Here is an 18,084-nt window from a genome sequence, read left to right on the forward strand (position 1 = left end):
GTTCAGCTCTGGTTGGCAGTTAAGCATGAAGGTTAAGGGTCAGGTCAGATGGGTTTAAGCCTAGGCTCCACCCTGACTTGCTGTGTGGCCCCGAGTAAGTTACTGACTTCTCTGAATCTCAGATTCTTTATCTGTAAAATGGGGACAATTATAGCCCTATGACATAGGATTGTCATGGGGATTCAGTGACATCATATACCCAGTAAGGTAAAAGATAAATTCACAGTTTATTTGTATCCAGTTCAGGAGATGGTTTTTCTGCTCTGACTACCAACCCTTAACAGATTTCAAATGGACAGACTGGATTATGGTTTGTTTCTTTTTATCTTTATTGGTTCATTCAGTTAGCATATTGAATGTGTCTATTACATGCCTACTATATACCAGGTGATGAAAAGAGCTAGTGAGGCAAACTTAGACCATGGCATCATAAAGCCAGCTCAACAATGATTTTTAAAAAGTAGAGTCAGTTCGTTTGGGTGCCCCTCCCTCCTCTTACTGTCATCTTTTCCTGTGGGCTCCTTTTGAGGTTTCTGCCATGGCCATCCTGGTCTATTCCTTCCGAGTCAGTAGATGGTTATTCTTAGGAGGACTTCAGTCACTAATTCATACTACAGTGCAAGTGGCTACAGATCTCTCAAAAAATGGATCTGCCAAATGACCCCTCTGGTAAAAGTGACTGCTTTCTGAAAGGCTGTTCCTAGTATAGAAAGCATGAGTGTTCCAGGCAGAAAGACCTACAGAAATCGTTCAGTCTGAATGCTCTTCAGTTCACAGGGGGAAATCAAACCAGGCAGATGTGACCCTGGTCTCAGCAGGATGGTCCAACCAAGGACATCCATCAGTTATGCAGCCAGGCTAGGTGGGGAGCAGAAAATGGTTCTTCCAGACTTCAAGGTTCTACACCATCTGTGTGCTAAGGATGCTTTGATTAGGTTGTGCAGGGTGCCCTAGGGAGATACTGATGCAGAACAAGAAGTGCCTCTGGATTTCAGACATGCAAGCAACCTAAAAATCCACTGATGGAGGAATAGATAAAGAAGATATATACAATAGAGCATTACTCAACCATTAAAAAGAATGAAATAATACCATTTGCAGCAACATGTATGGACTGAGAGATTGTTATACTGAGTGAAGTAAATCAGAGAAGGAGAAATGTCAAATGACATCCCTTATATGTGGAATTTAAAAAGAAATGATATGTGAACTTAGTTATAAAACAGAAAGAGACTCACAGACTTAGAGTATGAACTTATGGTTGCCAGGGTAAAAAAAACAGGGAAGGGGTAGTTAGTTTGGGACGGACATGTACAAACTGCTATATTTAAAATAGATAACCATCAAAGACCTACTGTGTAGCACATGGAACCCTTGCTCAATGCTATGTGGCAGCCTAGATGGGAAGGGAGTTTGGGGGAGAATGGGTACATGTATAAGTAAGGCTGAGCCCCTGGACTGTTCACCTGAAATTATCACAACATTGTTTGTTAATTGAATATATCCCAATACAAAAAAAAAGTTCATGTATATAAAAAAGGAAGTGCCTCTGACTTTCAATAAGCCTATAGCCTAAAAACGGGATGTGAGCACATATGTTAGACCAAAAGCTCTTTGGCCACACTGATTTGACAAGCTGCCTTCACTGTGTACCAAATTCTCCAACATGCACAAGACTGTTCTAAACTCTATTCTGTTCCATCACTGCCTTTTCCTGCACCAGCACCATGCTGTTTTAAAGACCATAGCTTTATAAAATATTTCACTATCTTGTAGAAGACATCCTCTTCTTTTTTCAAGAATGTCTTGGCTGTTCTAGTACAATTACAGCTTCAGATGAATGTTTCAGTTCGATTTTGAGTAGCACAGATATTGAATCTTCCTCAGCACTCTTGTTTATATGCCAGGTGCTGGGCACGCTAAGGAGGCAGGCACTCAGTTCCTGCCCTTGGGAGCTCTCAAACCAACCGGGAAGTGTAACCAAATAAGCAGTGTAAAACAAAAACAGGAATCTCATGCTATGGATAACGAAAGCGGTAAAAGCAAGGAGTCCACCCAGATGTAAGTGCTGCGAGTTCCATCGCTTCTCCAAGCTAGGAAAGTCTTGGTAGGCTCAATGGAGGCGATGACATACTGGACTTTGATGGATGTGCAAGAGCTGGAGTTCATTAGATATAAAAGAAGAAACTCTTGAGAAAGTCAGAGAATGCTTCTTGGAGAGGGGGACACATTTTAGTTGAGAAGTGAGTAGGAGTTTGCCCGATTCAGAAGATGGGATGAAGGGAGGGATTGCCCTGAGCTGGGAAAATGACAAGAAGCATCACTGAAGACATTTCATCTGGGTTTTGAGTTGGAGGATGCTGGAAGAGACAAATGAAAACGACTTGATGAGAAAAGTAATACAAGGAGATGACATTTGACCTGGGCTTCCAGGGACGAGTGGGCAGTTCACTAGATCAGAGAGGAGAGGCACCATCAGAAAAGGCTTCTCAGAGCGAATAGTAAATCTCCTGGCTTTCTGCCCATTCTCTAAGACCCAAGATCTAGGAGCTAACGGTCCCATTGAGTAGACGCTCAGGATTCTGAGCTGGCGGTCCTGCAGTGCCGATTTACCAGCAAAGGGAAGTCGCGGTGAGGTCTCCGCGGGACTGAGGCTCAGGTTTGCGGAGCTGGCTAGCAGAGTTGAAGGCTTTATGTCGGAATCGACCAATGGGATGGCGGCACCCAGTTGCCAGGGCTACGGAGGGGGCCGCCGAGTGGAGGTGGGGCTTGTGCGCCAGGGGCGGGGTCTGGGCGGGGCTTATATAAGTGGGTGGCGGGTGGAAGGCGGGGCGTGGGGGTCGGTGGCTGCTAGGCGGGCGGGGCGCAGGCCGCGGGGCCGAAGCCGGGGGGAGCGAGCGAGCGGAGGCGCCGAGGATCCGATTCACTCGCTGGGGAGACCTATGGGCCGAAGCCGTGTAAATGCGTTTTAAGGCGAGTGCGGGGAGACCCTCGGGGAGCCTCGGGAGCCGGCGCTGTCGGCTCCGATGCTGACCTGCTCCCTGGCTACTCTTACCTCCTCTCAGCAGGGGCCTCGGCTCCGCAACTGCCACTCCTTCTCGGGGTGTTGCACAAGTTTCGAGGTCACCGGCGACCCCCCCTAGCAGCGCGCCTGGCTCTGGCCCCCGCGAAGGAGCACGGGGCTTGGTAAGGGGGTTTTGTGGGGGCGGGACCTCGGCTCTGCACTCAGGAGGGCTCACCAGGACAGAACCTCAGCCCGCGGCCCCCACCCACCATGTGGAGCTCCCCTGCACGCTTAGAATCCTAGCACGTCAGGACCAGTCTGCCCTCGACTTTACAAACGGTGAAACTAGACTCTGAGAGGGGGTCGGGCGTATCCAGGGTCAGAGAGCCGAGACTCCTTGGTGGGACCACCTGCAGCCACTTTAAGTGGGCGTGGTCACGATGGGGCGTCCGCCCCTAGAAACTTCGCCCCTCGGTTGCCCTGCCCTTTCCCTCTCATTCTTTTCTTTCAACCAAAACCCTAATTTCAGAACTGGAAAGGATCGTCAAAGCAATTCATCCATTTTACAGATGGGGAAACCGAGGCTCGGAGAGGCAATGACATCTAGGCATATAATACCTTGTCCCAGGCCAGAAGTCCTGATCGTCCTCACTTTTCCCAGTGAGCCTAAGCTCCCCAGGCTTGTGCTGGGGGCAGGGTGTGACAGGACTGGGTGCCCTGGCTTGGGGAGGTGAGGGGCGCAGCTGAGGCCAGTCCCCCAGCCTCCCCTCACTCTCCTCCTGCAGTGTGTTGCATACTTTCTAAGGCGGCCGGAGGCAGCGGCAACTCCATCCAGCGCATCGGGTCCTCCTCCTCGGCATGGCTGGCTACCTGAGAGAAACGGACTTTGTGATGGTGGAGGAGGGTTTCAGCACCCGAGACCTGCTGGAGGAGCTCACTCTGGGGGCCTCACAGGCCACCACGGTGAGGGTCTGGGGGTGGGGGCGGGACCTCTATTCTCACAGCTGCCCCCTAGGGCCCTCATCCGGTTCTTTCACTCATTTGGTATTCAATCCTTGCTGTTTGCAAGAGAGGAGCTCATTTTATCTGCAAATTCCTGGTCCTTGCCCCAATCCTGCCCCTTGTATGTCCTCCACTTTCATGAACAACACTACCATCATCTACCCAGCCCTCTAAGAGAGAAACCTGGGAATCCTCACTTCCTCTCTCACACCTGGGCACCACCAAGTTCTGTAAATTCAGCCTCCTTAAATTACCCTTCAGTGTGCAGGAGACAAGAGAGGAGGGTTAAATCCCTGGGTCAGGAAGATCCCCTGGAGGAGGCCATGGCAACCCATTCCAGTATTCTTGCCTGGAGAATCCCCATGGACAGAGGCGTCTGGCAGGCTACAGTCCGTGGGGTCGCCGAGTCAGATACAACTGAAGGGACTTAGCGTGCACACACGTGCTCTTCTGGAACCTCACTTTGTAGTTTAGGCCTCTTCTCTCAATAACCCCCCCCAATCTTTTCCCTGCCTCGTCCCACCCTCTCCAGTGTTATCACAGCCCTGTTCAAAATTAAATTCTTTGGCAGTTTCCCACTGCCTACAGGATCCAAGTCAGAACCCCTCTGCCTTCATAGCCCTATTTCTGGGTTTTCCCAGGGTATGTATTGTGCTCCGTCTGAACTGAACTACTCTGCTCATATTCCCCGATGATTCCATGTGCTCCATTATCACTGTTGTCCAGGCTGTTCCTTCTGCCTGGAACACCCTTCTCCCAGCCTCTCTGCCTCTTACCTGTTTCTGCTCTTTACTTATCACTCATCTGTATCACCTCTTCCTGATTGCCCCGGGCAGGTTTTGTACTTCTCCCTCTGCATTTTGGAGAAACTCCGGCTTAGCATTTCCTGAATGGGCTTGTAATTGCTTGCAGGGTTAGTTCTTGTCCAGATCCAAGCCCCTTCACCGCTGGAGCCCTGTCTGTTCATCTTGGTACCTTATTTAGCATATTTGCATAAATATGCTTGATCAGATGCCAAGTGGGCATCAGTAAAAAGGTGTTTCATAAAAGGGAAACTGAGGCGCAGGAAAGGTTTAAATAATGTGGTCTCACCCATGGCCTCATACATATCCAACCCTCAGCAGACAGTTATCCACAGGCTTGGGCTGCGGTGACAGTGGAACTACCTCAAGGCTTCATTGAATACCTAAACGTGAAAGCCAGTGACTGGAGGTCATAGCTTTGGTCTTCAAGGAATTGATCTGGAGGAGACAGATGTATATATATACCCAGTTCTGATACTTTGGCAACATGTGCAAAATGCAGTGCAAGCATCAAAGACAGAGTTGCCTTATTGGTTTCGGGGCAGGTGGCATTTCAGCTGAAACTTGAAGGTAGATCAAGAATTTGCCAGACTCCTACGGGGGAAGGGTATTCTACCTGGAGGCATGGTGACAATAAAGGCTGGGAGGTGGAAAATGATGGAAGACAGAGCTGGAGTTTGAGCTGCTGTGAGGGGAGGGACTGGAGCGGGATCACAGAACCTCGAACATCCTGTAGGCTTGGGGAGCCCCAGAGAATTTTAGAGCGGGGTACTTGGGGGGAACGTGGCATGCACTAGCAGGGAGCTGAGTGGGGTCTCATCTTCACCCCTCTTCTTGTACAGGAAGAGGTCGCTGCCTTCTTCGTGGCCGACCTGGGTGCCGTGGTGAGGAAGCACTTCTGCTTTCTGAAGTGCCTGCCTCGAGTCCGATCCTTTTACGCTGTCAAGTGCAACAGCAGCCCGGGCGTGCTGAAGGTCCTGGCTGAGCTGGGGCTGGGCTTCAGCTGTGCCAACAAGGTGAGCCTCCCATCCCTGACCTTCACACTGACTTTCTGAATGTGCACACCTGGCCCGATTGCAGCTGATGCCGTCAGGTGGACCAGGGGAAGCAGGGGTGACCTGTGATTGGCCCCTGTCCTCTGGTCGGGGCCACCCACTTGGGAGGAGTTTAAGGGATGAGGGAAGAATTTGCCAGCCTTGAAGTTCCGCGTTGGAACTACGTGTGTCCCTAGGCAGGTGGGTCACCTTTTTAATGGAGATTTTCAAACTTCTTGGCATAGAGCTGTATGTGATATTCTTCTAATTAAGACATAACAAAACAAAAACACCTTTTTATCATTGGTTTTATTTTTTTCTTTTATAATATTAAGGTGTGACTGTATTTTTTTTTTTTTAACTAATCCTCTTAGAGTTTTGTTATTGTTGCCAGTTCTGCTGCCTTTCTGATTTGATTAATGCTATCCTGCTCTCTTTAGATTTGTTTATTTACTGTCTCTATTCCTTTCACTCCTGCAATGTGATAGACATTCTGCTAGGTAGGGCTGGCAATACAGTTCAGTTCAGTTCAGTCGCTCAGCTGTGTCCGACTCTTTGCGACCCCATGGACTGCAGCACGCCAGGCCTCCCTGTCTATCACCAACTCCCGGAGTTTACTCAAACTCATGTTCATTGAGTCGGTGATGCCATCCAACCATCTCATCTTCTGTCATCCCCTTCTCCCTCTGCCCGCAATCTTTCCCAGCATCAGGGTCTTTTCAAATGAGTCAGCTCTTCCCATCAGGTGGCCAAAGTATTGGAGATTCATCTTCAACATCAGTCCTTCCAATGAACACCCAGGGCTGATCTCCTTTAGGATGGACTGGTTGGATCTTGTTACAGTCCAAGGGACTCTTAAGAGTCTTCTCCAACACCACAGTTCAAAAGCATCAATTCTTCGGCGCTCAGATTTCTTTATAGTCCAACTCTCACATCCATACATGACTACTGGAAAAACCATAGCCTTGACTAGACGGATTTTTTTGACAGAATAATTCTCTGTTTTTTAATACACTGTCTAGGTTGGTCATAACTTTCCTTCCAAGGAGTAAGCGTCTTTTAATTTCATGGCTGCAGTCATCATCTGCAGTGACTTTGGAGCCCCCCAAAATAAAGTCAGCCACTGTTTCCACCGTTTCCTCATCTATTTGCCATGAATTGATGGGACCAGCTGCCATGACCTTAGTTTTTTGAATGTTGAGCTTTAAGCCAACTTTTCACTCTCCTCTTTCACTTTCATCAAGAGGCTCTTTAGTTCTTCACTTTCTGCCATAAGGGTGGTGTCATCTGCATATCTGAGGTTATTGATATTTCTCCTGGCAGTGTTGATTCCAACTTGTGATTCATCCAGCCCAGTGTTTCTCTTGATGTACTCTGCATATAAGTTAAATAAATAGGGTGACAATATACAGCCTTGACGTACTCCTTTCCCTATTTGGAACCAGTCTGTTGTTCCCATGTCCAGTTCTATCTGTTGCTTCCTGACCTCATTACAGGTTTCTCAAGAGGCAGGTCAGGTGGTCTGGTATTCCCATCTCTTTCAGAATTTTCCACAATTTGTTGTGATCCACACAGTCAAAGGCTTTGGCATAGTCAATAAAGCAGAAATAGATGTTTTTCTGGAACTCTCTTGCTTTTTTGATGATCCAGCAGATGTTGGCAATTTGATCTCTGGTTCCTCTGCCTTTTCTAACTGCAGCTTGAACATCTGAAGTTCACGGTTCATGTACTGTTGAAGCCTGAATTGGAGAATTTTGAGCATTACTTTACTAGTGTGTGAGATAAGTGCAATTGTGCAGTAGTTTGAGCATTCTTTGGCATTGCCTTTCTTTGGGACTGGAATGAAAACTGACCTTTTCCTGTCCTGTGGCCACTGTTGACTTTTTCAAATTTGCTGACATATTGAGTGCAACACTTTCACAGCATCATCTTTTAGGATTTGAAATAGCTCAACTGGAGTTCCATCACCTCCAATGGTTTTGTTCATAGTGATGCTTCCTAAGGCCCACTTGACTTCACATTCCAGGATGTCTGGCTCTAGGTGAGTGATCACACCATCGTGATTATCTGGGTTGTGAAGATCTTTTTTGTATAGTTCTTCTGTGTATTCTTGCCACCTCTTTTTAATATCTTCTGCTTCTGTTAGGTCTATACCATTTCTGTCCTTTATTGAGAATAGAGGCAAGGTCTGATAGAAGCAAGGTCTGATGCTGTGAAGAGCAATATTGCATAGGAACCTGGAATGTTAGGTCCATGAATCAATGCAAATTGGAAGTGGTCAAACAGGAGGTGGCAAGAGTGAATGTTGACATTCTAGGAATCAGTGAACTAAAATGGACTGAAATAGGTGAATTTAACTCAGATGACCATTTCATCTACTACTGTGGACAGGAATCCCTTAGAAGAAATGAAGTGACCAGCATAGGCAACAAAAGAGCCTGAAATTCAGTACTTGGATGCAATCTCAAAAACAAGATCTCTGTTCGTTTCCAAGGCAAACCATTCAATATCACGATAATCCAAGTCTATGCCCCAAGCAGTAACGCTGAAGAAGTTGAAGTTGAACATTTCTATGAAGACCTACAAGACCTTCTAGAACTAACACCCAAAAAAGATGTCCTTTTCATTATAGGGGACTGGAATGCAAAAGTAGGAAGTCAAAGAAACACCTGGAGTAACAGGCAAATTTGGCCTTGGAGTATAGAATGAAGCAGGGCAAAGGCTAATAGAGTTTTCCCAAGAGAACGCACTGGTCATAGCAAACACCCTCTTCCAACAACACAAGAGAAGACTCTACACATGGACATCACCAGATGGACAATAGATTGATTATATTCTTTGCAGCCAAAGATGGAGAGGCTCTACACAGTCAGCAAAAACAAGACTGGGAGCTGACTGTGGCTCAGATCATGAACTCCTTATTGCCTAATTCAGACTTAAATTGAAGAAAGTGGGGAAAACCACTAGGCCATTTAGGTATGACCTAAATCAAATCCCTTATGATTATACAGTGGAAGTGAGAAATAGATTTAAGGGACTAGATCTGATAGAGTGCCTGATGAACTATGGACAGAGGTTCATGACACTGTACAGGAGACAGGGATCAAGACCATCCCCGAGAAAAAGAAATGCAAAAAAGCAAAATGGCTGTCTGAGGAGGCCTTACAAATAGTTGTGAATGGAAGAGAAGTGAAAAGCAAAGGAGAAAAGGAAAGATATACCCATTTGAATGCAGAGTTCCAAAGAATAGCAAGGAGAGATAAGAAAGCCTTCCTCAGCTGGCAATACAGTATTGAGTAAAACAGACTCTGTTGTCATTGAGTAGAATGCACAGCTTGTCTATCTTCATTCTGTTCTCACTTGGTAAAGTCTCTCAGCTATTGTTTCCTATGAGAAATAGTTTCCTCCGAGACATAGACAGTTTGACATAGTTATGCATTCAGCAAGTGTTTACTGAGCACCTACTGTGGGATCAAGTCCTTTTCTCAGTGGGACTTAGCAAGTGACCAAAACAAAAAAAGATTCTTCCTTCATGGGACTTGCTTTCTAAAGAACAAGCAAACAGTGAAAATCTGTGGTACTTTAGGTGGTAAATGCTATGGAGAAAATTAAGGTGGAAAAGGGAAGTAGGGAAGAGACATGGTTGTTGGGAGACAGGGTTGTACTTTTAGAAAGTTTGGCCAAGGAAGGCTTCACTGAGATCTGAACACTGTTCTGAAGAAAGCAAAGGATCAATCCAGGTGAATAACTAGGGGAAGAGCATTCCAGGCAAAAGGACCAGCACGTGCAAAGACCCTGAGTGCTGGGGTCCAGCCTCGGCAGGATCCAGGGGGTACCCTCAGGATGAACGGTGTTGGCGAGAGAGAGAGAAGACATGTGAGACCAGCCTTGATAGGGCCAAGTCTGCGAGGGAGAGAGAGAGTGACCAGACCAGGGGTGCAGAGTCTGGCAATGCTTTATTTTTTACCATAGCTTTTATACCCTAAGTTAGTATATTTCTAAGGGGAAGATAGTTTAACATTACATCAGCTTGTTCGTCATGAAACCAGGGTGTTTTCTGCATACTTCTTTGTTTATGAGGGTCTTGTACATTATCTTCTGGCCTTGGGGCCTATTAACATTTTATGCAAGTCAGGTGAGTGTAAACCTATTTTCTGTTTCTATGGTGACCTTAACTGAAAGGTAACAGTGTCATAGGGAAATAGTACAGAGTAGAATTATATTCTTGTTAATACAAAAATTAATCTTTCTGCAAAAGTTGTCAGTTGCGTTTATCTAAGAAGTTTACCCCATACAGACTCTGTGGCTTCAGTGAGGCAGCCTCTGCCTAGCACTCCTGGCTGACAATTAACAACCATCTCATTGTTACCACACTAGGGCTAAGTCCTTATTTCTCTAGATCTTAAACTATATTAACAATGGTTTCTATAACACTACCTTAGCACATTAAAAGCAAAACACAGCAAGCAAAACACAGCAAGCAAATCACAACCCAATAACCACCTATAGAATAATTTTTCTTATGTTTTCTAATAGGACTCCTTTACCCCTTTAAAGGGCTCTATATCTACTAGGGCTTTTATATAATCAGGTTCTTTATGCTATTTTATGATTAGGATATTATAAGCAATCATGCATATTAGTACCAAGTGCATAAATGCATTTGGCTAACAGACTACCAGCAAAGGAGTTTAAATTAAAACACTCCTTTCACCCTGAATAATCTCATAAAATACCACCACCTGGGAAACTTATTGATTAAAGTTCTAAATTGATTCTTATTTGGGAAGAGATCGGGGAAGGCCTTCCTGCCTGTGTCAGAGAAATTAGGGAGTAGTCCATTGAGGCAGGCATCAGAAAGACAGATATCATCTTTAAGGTGAGCACCGGGGGCAGCTTTTTGAAATCCCTGAAAACCTGATCTGCCTTGCCTGTCAGGCTTTCTCCTCGTGACCTTGTCATAGGCGGGATCTCGTGAGCTGGCCTTTTTGAAACCCCTGAAAACCTGACTCGCCTTGCCCATCAGGTTTTCTCCCTTACGGCCTTGTTAGGGGTAGGGTCTCGTGAGCTGACTTTTTCGAAACCCCTGAAAACCTGATTCGCCTTGCCCGTCAGGTTTTCTCCCTTACGGCCTTTTTAGGGTTAGGGTCTCGTGTGTTGGCTCCCGGCACCTGAGGTGAGAGCAAGCCTGGTGGGCATTTGTTTGTGATATTGTTATTACTGTTTTTTTTTTTAATGGTTAGTAATGATTGTTTTGAGAGGGAACCCCTTTTAAATCCTGATCAGCAATATGGCTGGGTGTTGTAAGGATTCTAGAAAGGAATCCTGGAGGAGACAGGAGAGTTTGGGGACCGAGGGATTCCAAGTGGAAGAAAGGTGCGCACCAATGGTGGAGGTTGGAACGAGCATGTCACCTTTATCAGAGATACACATTAGTGTCCTTAGTGGTTGATGAGTCTCTCTTTTGTCACCCATGAAGCCCCTTTGCATCAGCTCTTGTTTTGCACACCTAATTTCATGCATGCCCTACATAAGACCCAGTGAGGTATCTGAGGGGGAGATTGACATTTTGCAATTGAGGAAACTGGGGCCAGCTGCACCGAACTTGCTGATGGCAGAGCCAGAAATTGCCCTTTGCAGCTCTCGGAGTCTCTGCTCTGACCGAGGCGGAAGGGGACCCTTTTCTAGCCTGCTTGGTCTAGAGGTGAAGAACAAGACCAAACCTCACTGACTAGACTTCTCTGCTTCTGGAAACCTAGAGGTGGGCCCTGTGCTGGCCTCCAAAGAGCAGAACTGTGGGGTATTAGGGCTTAGAAGTCAGTGGGGAAAGTTAAAAGCATCTACTGTTTGCTGAGGGCATCTGTTGTGCCAGGCTCTTTGCCAAGCACTTTCTGTACATGATCTCATTTGATTCTCGAAACAACTCTGTAAAGTAATTATTATCACGGCGATTCTGACAACAGTCCCATGAGGAAGCAGTTAGCATATAAGGAAAGGAGGCCCAGAGGTTTGAGGGATGCTCAGGGAAGGGCCACTTGAGAATGGCGAGGGACTTTCTGACTTTCTGACTGCTGTCTTCACGATGGTTCTTGGGGAGGCGATGGCAGAGATGGGACCCCTCCTGGGTAGGTGGGATCACCTAGCCCTTGGGTGCTTTTACTCCGAGATGGTACAGCTTTTCTTGGAAGGCTGAGGCTGCCCTCTTCTGGTAGGCTAGAGCTGGTGGCCACCTTACAGCCTCCTGCTTCGGTGCTTCACAAGTGGCTCGGTGGTAAGGAATCCACCTGCAAATGCAGGAGATGTAGGAGACGTGAGTTCAGTCTCTGGGTTGGGAAGACCATTTGGAGAAGGAAATGGCAGCCTACTCCAGTATTCCTGTCTGGGAAATCCTACAGACACAGGAGCCTGGCAGGCTACAGTCCTTGGGGTTGCAAAGAATTGCCTGTGACTAAGCACAGACGCACATGCATGGCCAAGGGACAGGCGTGCGCTGAGGCTTTGTGTACAGATATGCCCCAGACAGGCTCCAGGGTCAAGGGCACCAACCATTCCTTATGTGGGGCTTTGGTTGACCCACCCACCCACCTTCCCAAGGACCTATGTCATCTCTCCTGCCCCATTCCTTGCCCTCTCTTATTGTCTTCCTCAGCATCCTCCCATCTTAAAAAGCCTTCTCTGGATACCACATTTCCCCCCCAGTCCAACCCCTTGCTCTCTCCTGAAAACCAAACTGAGTTCTCTACACTCATCTCTACTCACTTTTCTCTTTCCCTTAGCACCTACTCCTTAAGCCACTGCTTTCTGACCTTCACTCATCTTTCCAAGGAATTTCCTCTTACCAATGTCCCCAGTGATTTGCAGGATCCAGTGAGCCCTTTATACTAAACACTTACTTTGAATTATTCAAAGAATCTATTGATTTATCTGCAAAAGAAAAGTAGAACATTGGCTTTATATCTCCGGAGATAATCAACATTCTGAGTTTGAGTTTGGTGGCTATATTCTAAAAATACTTAAAAATATGATCCATAGAAAATATACAAAGTATGCTGTGATTTTGTAACAAAATATAAAATATTCATCTGGTAGGCACTGTGCCTCAGTGGCTTTAAAACTCAGCAGATTTTGGAGATCTGTGTTGATGCATTGAGACCTTGTAGGGGACATTCCTTGATCCTCCTGTTTTTGTTTTTTTTTGCTCTCACCATGAAAAAAGGTTTTGTTTGTATTGTTTCTTGGAGTGTGTGTATGTGTGTGTGTGAGGAGAAAACTTTTAACGTGAGATCTATCCTCACAAATTTTTACGTGTATAAGTAACTCAGATGGTGAAGGACAGGGAAGCCTGGCATGCTGCAGTCCATGGGATCGCAAAGAGGTGGACACAACTGAGCAACTGAACAACAAGAAATTGTTAACTGTAGTCAGTCTGTTGTGCAGTAGATCTCTAGAACTTAGTCACCTTGCAGAACTGACACTATACCCATTGAATAGTAACTCCCCATTTGAAACACATTCTTTTTTTTTTTTAGTTTTTAGAATTTATTTATAATTGAAGTATATTTAAACTGAAATATTGTATTACTGCTATACAATAAAGTAACTCAGTTATATATATATATGTTCTTTTTCATATTCTTTTCCATTATGATTTATCACAGGATATTGAATCTAGTTCCCTGTGCTGTACAGTAGGACTTTGTTGTTTATCTGTTTTCTATACACCAGTTTGCATCTGCTAATCCCAAACTCCCAATTCAACCCTCTCCCACACCCCATCCCCTTAGCAACCACCAGTTTCCTCTCTATGTCCCTGATTCTGTTTCTTAGATAGGTTCATTTGTGTCATATTTTAGATTCCACATATAAGTGACATCGTATTTGTCTTTCTCTTTCTGACTTACTTAGTATAATTTCTAGTTGTATCTATTGAAATATAGTCTTTTTAAAAACACAGGCATAACTAGAGATATTGTGGGTTAGATTCCGGACAACTACAGTAAGGATCACAATAAAATGAGTCACATAAATATTTTGGTTTCCCAGTGCATATAAAAGCTATGGTTATACTATATTGTAGTCTATTAAATGTGCAGTAGCATTATGTCTTAAAAAAAAACATACCTTAAGTAAAATGCACATACCTTAAGTCAAAAATATTTTATTTCTAAAAAATGCTAACTATTTCTAAAGAAAACATACCTTAAGTAAAATGCACATACCTTAAGTCAAAAATATTTTATTTCTAAAAAATGCCTTCAGTGAGTTGTAATCTTTTTGCTGGTGGACAGTCTTTCTTCAGTGTTGATGGCTGGTGGTTGATCATCGTGGTAGTTGCTGAAGTTTGGGATGGATGTTTCTTAAGGGATGGCTCTACCTTTCACTTGAACACCTAGAGGTTGTTGTAGGATTATCAATTGGCCTAATTTCAGTATGGTTGGGTTGTTATGTCTCAGGGAATAGGGAGGCCCAAAAAGAGAGAGAGTTGGGGAATGGCTAGTGGGTGGAGCCATCAGAACACACAACATTTATCCATTAGTTCATCATCTCATATGGGCATGGTTCATGGCACCCCAAAACAATAGCAATAGTCACATCAAGGATCATTGATCACAGATCACCATAATAGATACAGTAACACTGAAAATGTCTGAAATATCCAGAGAATTACCAAAATGTGAGACATAAAGTGAGCAAACACTGTTGGAAAAATGGTGCCAGTAGACTTGCTTCATGCAAGTTTGCCACAAACTGTCAATTTTAGAGACATACCGCAATATCTGTGAAGCACGGCAAAGTGAAGTCTCCTGTGCTCTTGGTTTTAAAGACATCAGAAGCAAATCTGACTCAAGTGGAGGCAGCTATGAGCCTCTCCACCCTCTGGGAGGCCTCTCCTCCCAGTGGAGGGGTCTCCTGCCCAAATGTGAACTGTAAGACAGGGTTACCTTGGCAGGAATGGCATAGTAACCTCTGCATTTTTCTGCCTCTTCTGGAGATGCTGTCTCCTCCCCTCTCTGCCAGTCCTGTGCCAGCTCACTCCCCTTTCTAGCTGGAATTGTTCCTCTGGATTCCAGCTCAGGCTCCCTTCTCTTATAAACTCTCCATCTTCGTAGGGGATTTCATCTCCTTCCATGGCTTCAAATATCCCCAAGATGCTACCACCTCCCCAGTTTTTTGTGTTTTTTTTTTTAATTAACTTTTGGCTGCCCTGGGTCTTTGTTGCTTTTGCAGGCTTTTTCTAGTTATGGGGAGTGGGGGCTACTCTTCGTTGTGGTGCTTCTCTGCGGTGACCTCTCGTTGCAGAGCACAGGCTCAATAGCTGTGGCACATGGGCCCAGTTGCGCTGTAGCACGTGGGATCCTCCCAGACCAGGGATCAAACCCTTGTTCCCTGCCTTGGCAGGCGGACTCCTAGTTGATACTACAGGATGCCTGGAGCCCAGGGTGTTCAAAGATTGTGCGCTCACAATCTTCCCTTCAAGAGGGACCGCTAGGTCTGCTGGGTGCGAAGTCCCCCTCAGACATCTTACCCCACATCCCCATATGCCATCCATCAGCAAGCTTGCCAGCCCTGTCTCCAGACCACACCCTCCCCCCTTTTCTAGCGCAGCCTGTCATGTCTCCTGGGGAGGTCCTTCCAGGCCCTCCCTTGGTCTGTTTTCACATAGTGGCTAGAGTGACATGCACTTAGGCCTTGCCTTCAAGATGCACATCTGACCATGTCCTTTTCCCTCTTGAGACCCCCTCAAACTGTCTCCCACAACCTGCAGTGTCGAATATAAATCCACATCAGCCTTCTTGGTCTCCCCGTTGGCTCTGCCTGCCTCCCTCCAACCTCATCCTCCCGCACTGGTCACCCTGCCCAGACCACACCAACATTCTCTGTTCCTCCATCAGGCTGAGCACAGTCTTACCTCAACCTCCGCACAGGCTGCTTCCTGTACCAGGAATATTCTTTCCTTCCCTTCCATCCTGGCAGACTCCTCCTGCAGGGCTCAGCTTAAATCTTTTTTTTTTTTTCATTGAAGTACAGTTGATTTACAATATTGTGTGTGTTTGGGGTATACAGCAAAGTGGTTCAGTTATATATATATGTGTGTGTATATGTATATATATTTTAAAAATTATTTTCCATTATAGTTTATTACAACATATTGAATATAGTTCCCTGTGCTCTATGGTAAATACTTGTTTACTTATTTTGTATATGGATATGTGCATCTGTCAATCACATACTTCTAATTTATTCCTCCCCTACCTTCCCCTTTGATAGCCATGTGTTTATTTTCTATGTCTGAGTCTGTATTTTAAATAAGTTCATTTGTGTCATATTTTAGATTCCCCATATAAGTGATATCATATGGTATTTTTCTTTCTCTAACTTATTCACTTACTGTGATAATCTGTAGGTCCATCCACATTACTGCAAATGGCAGGATTTCATTTTTTATAGCTGAGTAATATTCCATTGTGTATATCTACCACATCTTCCTTATCTCTTCATCTGTTATGGGACACTTAGGTTGCTTCCCTGCCTTGACTGTTATAAACAGGACTGCAATGAACATTGTGGTGCATGCATCTTTTTGAATTACAGCTTTCATCTTTTCTGGATATATGCCCAGGAGTGGGGTTACTGGATCATATATATGGCAGCTCTATTTTTAGTTTTTTTAAGGAACCTCCATACTCTTTTCCATAGTGATTATTACCAATTTATGTTCCCACCAGCAGGGTAGGAGGGTTCCCTTTTCCCCATACTTCCTCCTCAGCTTAAATTCCTGACCCTCTGAAAGCTTCCCGTCACAGCTCTCACCCAGGTCTCTGCATCCCACATCCTCTAGTACCCCATACTTTTTCTCCATGGCTCCTATTTGTAATCCTATCATCACTCAGTGTTCATTCGCTCCTCCCCTTCTCTCCCATCTGTCCGAAAGCTCCACAGTCAGAGACCCTGTCTGCTTTACTCAGAGCTTTGCTTTCGTTCGCACCTGTCACAGAGCCTGGTGACTCGATGCTCAAGAATCACTTGAGGGCGGCATCGGGTGTCTTCTCCGCTGAAGTGCTGTGGTTGAGAGCCGGTGTGCTAAAGTCGCACAGTCCTGGGTTAGAATTCTAGCCGTGCCACTTGCAAGCCGTGTGACTTTGAATAAGTCACTTGCGGCCTCTCAGAGCCTCTGTTCCCTGTATCATGAGATTATTATGAGGATGACATGAGAATGTCTATAAGATATTTAATGCAATGACTGGCATATGGTAATCCCTCAGTGAGTGAGAATGGCTATTATTTAAATAACTGTGATCAAAGCTCAACCACAGGTCCCCAAAGTGCTACCCTTGCTGCTTCCTCTCACCTCATGGGTGAAGCCAGGAGCAGAGCCACATTTTCACATCTGCGGAGACGCAAGGTCTTTGGAAGCAAGCTCTGATGATAGCAGTTTCAGCTCTGGAGGGGGACCTTTGTTTCTCCCTCTGCTACTCGCTGGCTGTGGCACCCAGACAAGTGGGCTCCTTTGAACTCAATTCCGTCCTCTGTAAGATGTGGCCATAAATATTTCATAGGATAGTTACAGACATCACATGAGATAATGCACATAAATACCTCATGCTGAAAAGTTGCTACATTAAAATTACACACAGTCTTATTACAAACTCAGGATGGCTAAAGACGGCCTTGTGTCTCTACCCTGTTTCAAAACTGCTTCCTTGTTAATCATGGAGAGTCGGGTTTGAGTTTAAAAGTTGGTTCTGCCTTCTACTTGCTGTGTGGCCTCTCTGAGCATGTTTTTTTCTCTGTAGAATGGAGCTAATACCCCTCTGGCAGGGTATTGTAAGGAGGAAATAAGAGTGAATTTAAAACAAGGGTTGACAAATTATGGATGGTGGGTTTTGCAGGGTTTAACTGGCCCACGGACACGTTCATTCACTTCTACTTTATCTGTGGCTGCTTGGTGTTACAAAGGCAGTTTAGCTTTGCAGAAACTACTGGCTCAGAAAACGTAAAATATTTACTCTCTGGCCTTTTATGGGAAAAGTTTGCCAAGGCCTACGTAAAGCCTCTCATTTGGTGCCTCCTTGTGGTAGGTGCTCCGCGCCCATGGTTACTTTCATCGCCAGCACCGTTATCGTTGTCTGTATCTTTAATGCAGCACTAATCGGGTGAAGCACTGTTCTGGAAAGGTGAGGAGGAAGAGGCCTTGCTGGAGCACCCAGCACAGTGCCGGCCTTTGGATGTGGGATGACCT

General features: G+C 45.5%; 1 protein-coding gene across 7 annotated transcripts in view; it reads left to right on the top strand.

The window, feature by feature from the left end:
- Window positions 1-215: 215 nt before the first annotated feature.
- Window positions 216-18,084, top strand: part of AZIN2 (antizyme inhibitor 2) — a 41,319-nt gene continuing 23,450 nt past the window's right edge. Inside the window, exons 1-4 of one of the 7 annotated variants that reach the window (XM_020896040.2) lie at window positions 216-310; window positions 3,066-3,186; window positions 3,790-3,967; window positions 5,652-5,825. In XM_020896040.2, coding sequence (XP_020751699.2) covers window positions 3,863-3,967; window positions 5,652-5,825 — 279 coding nt within the window. In that variant the 5' untranslated portion in view covers window positions 216-310; window positions 3,066-3,186; window positions 3,790-3,862. Of the gene's footprint in view, window positions 311-2,856; window positions 2,974-3,065; window positions 3,187-3,421; window positions 3,665-3,789; window positions 3,968-5,651; window positions 5,826-18,084 lie in introns of those variants that run through there. The other 6 variants (XM_020896039.2, XM_070459110.1, XM_020896041.2 and 3 more) reach the window with 6 other exon arrangements.

This window comes from Odocoileus virginianus, chromosome 30 (genome assembly GCF_023699985.2).
Source record: "Odocoileus virginianus isolate 20LAN1187 ecotype Illinois chromosome 30, Ovbor_1.2, whole genome shotgun sequence".
Classification (NCBI taxonomy): Eukaryota; Metazoa; Chordata; class Mammalia; order Artiodactyla; family Cervidae; genus Odocoileus; species Odocoileus virginianus.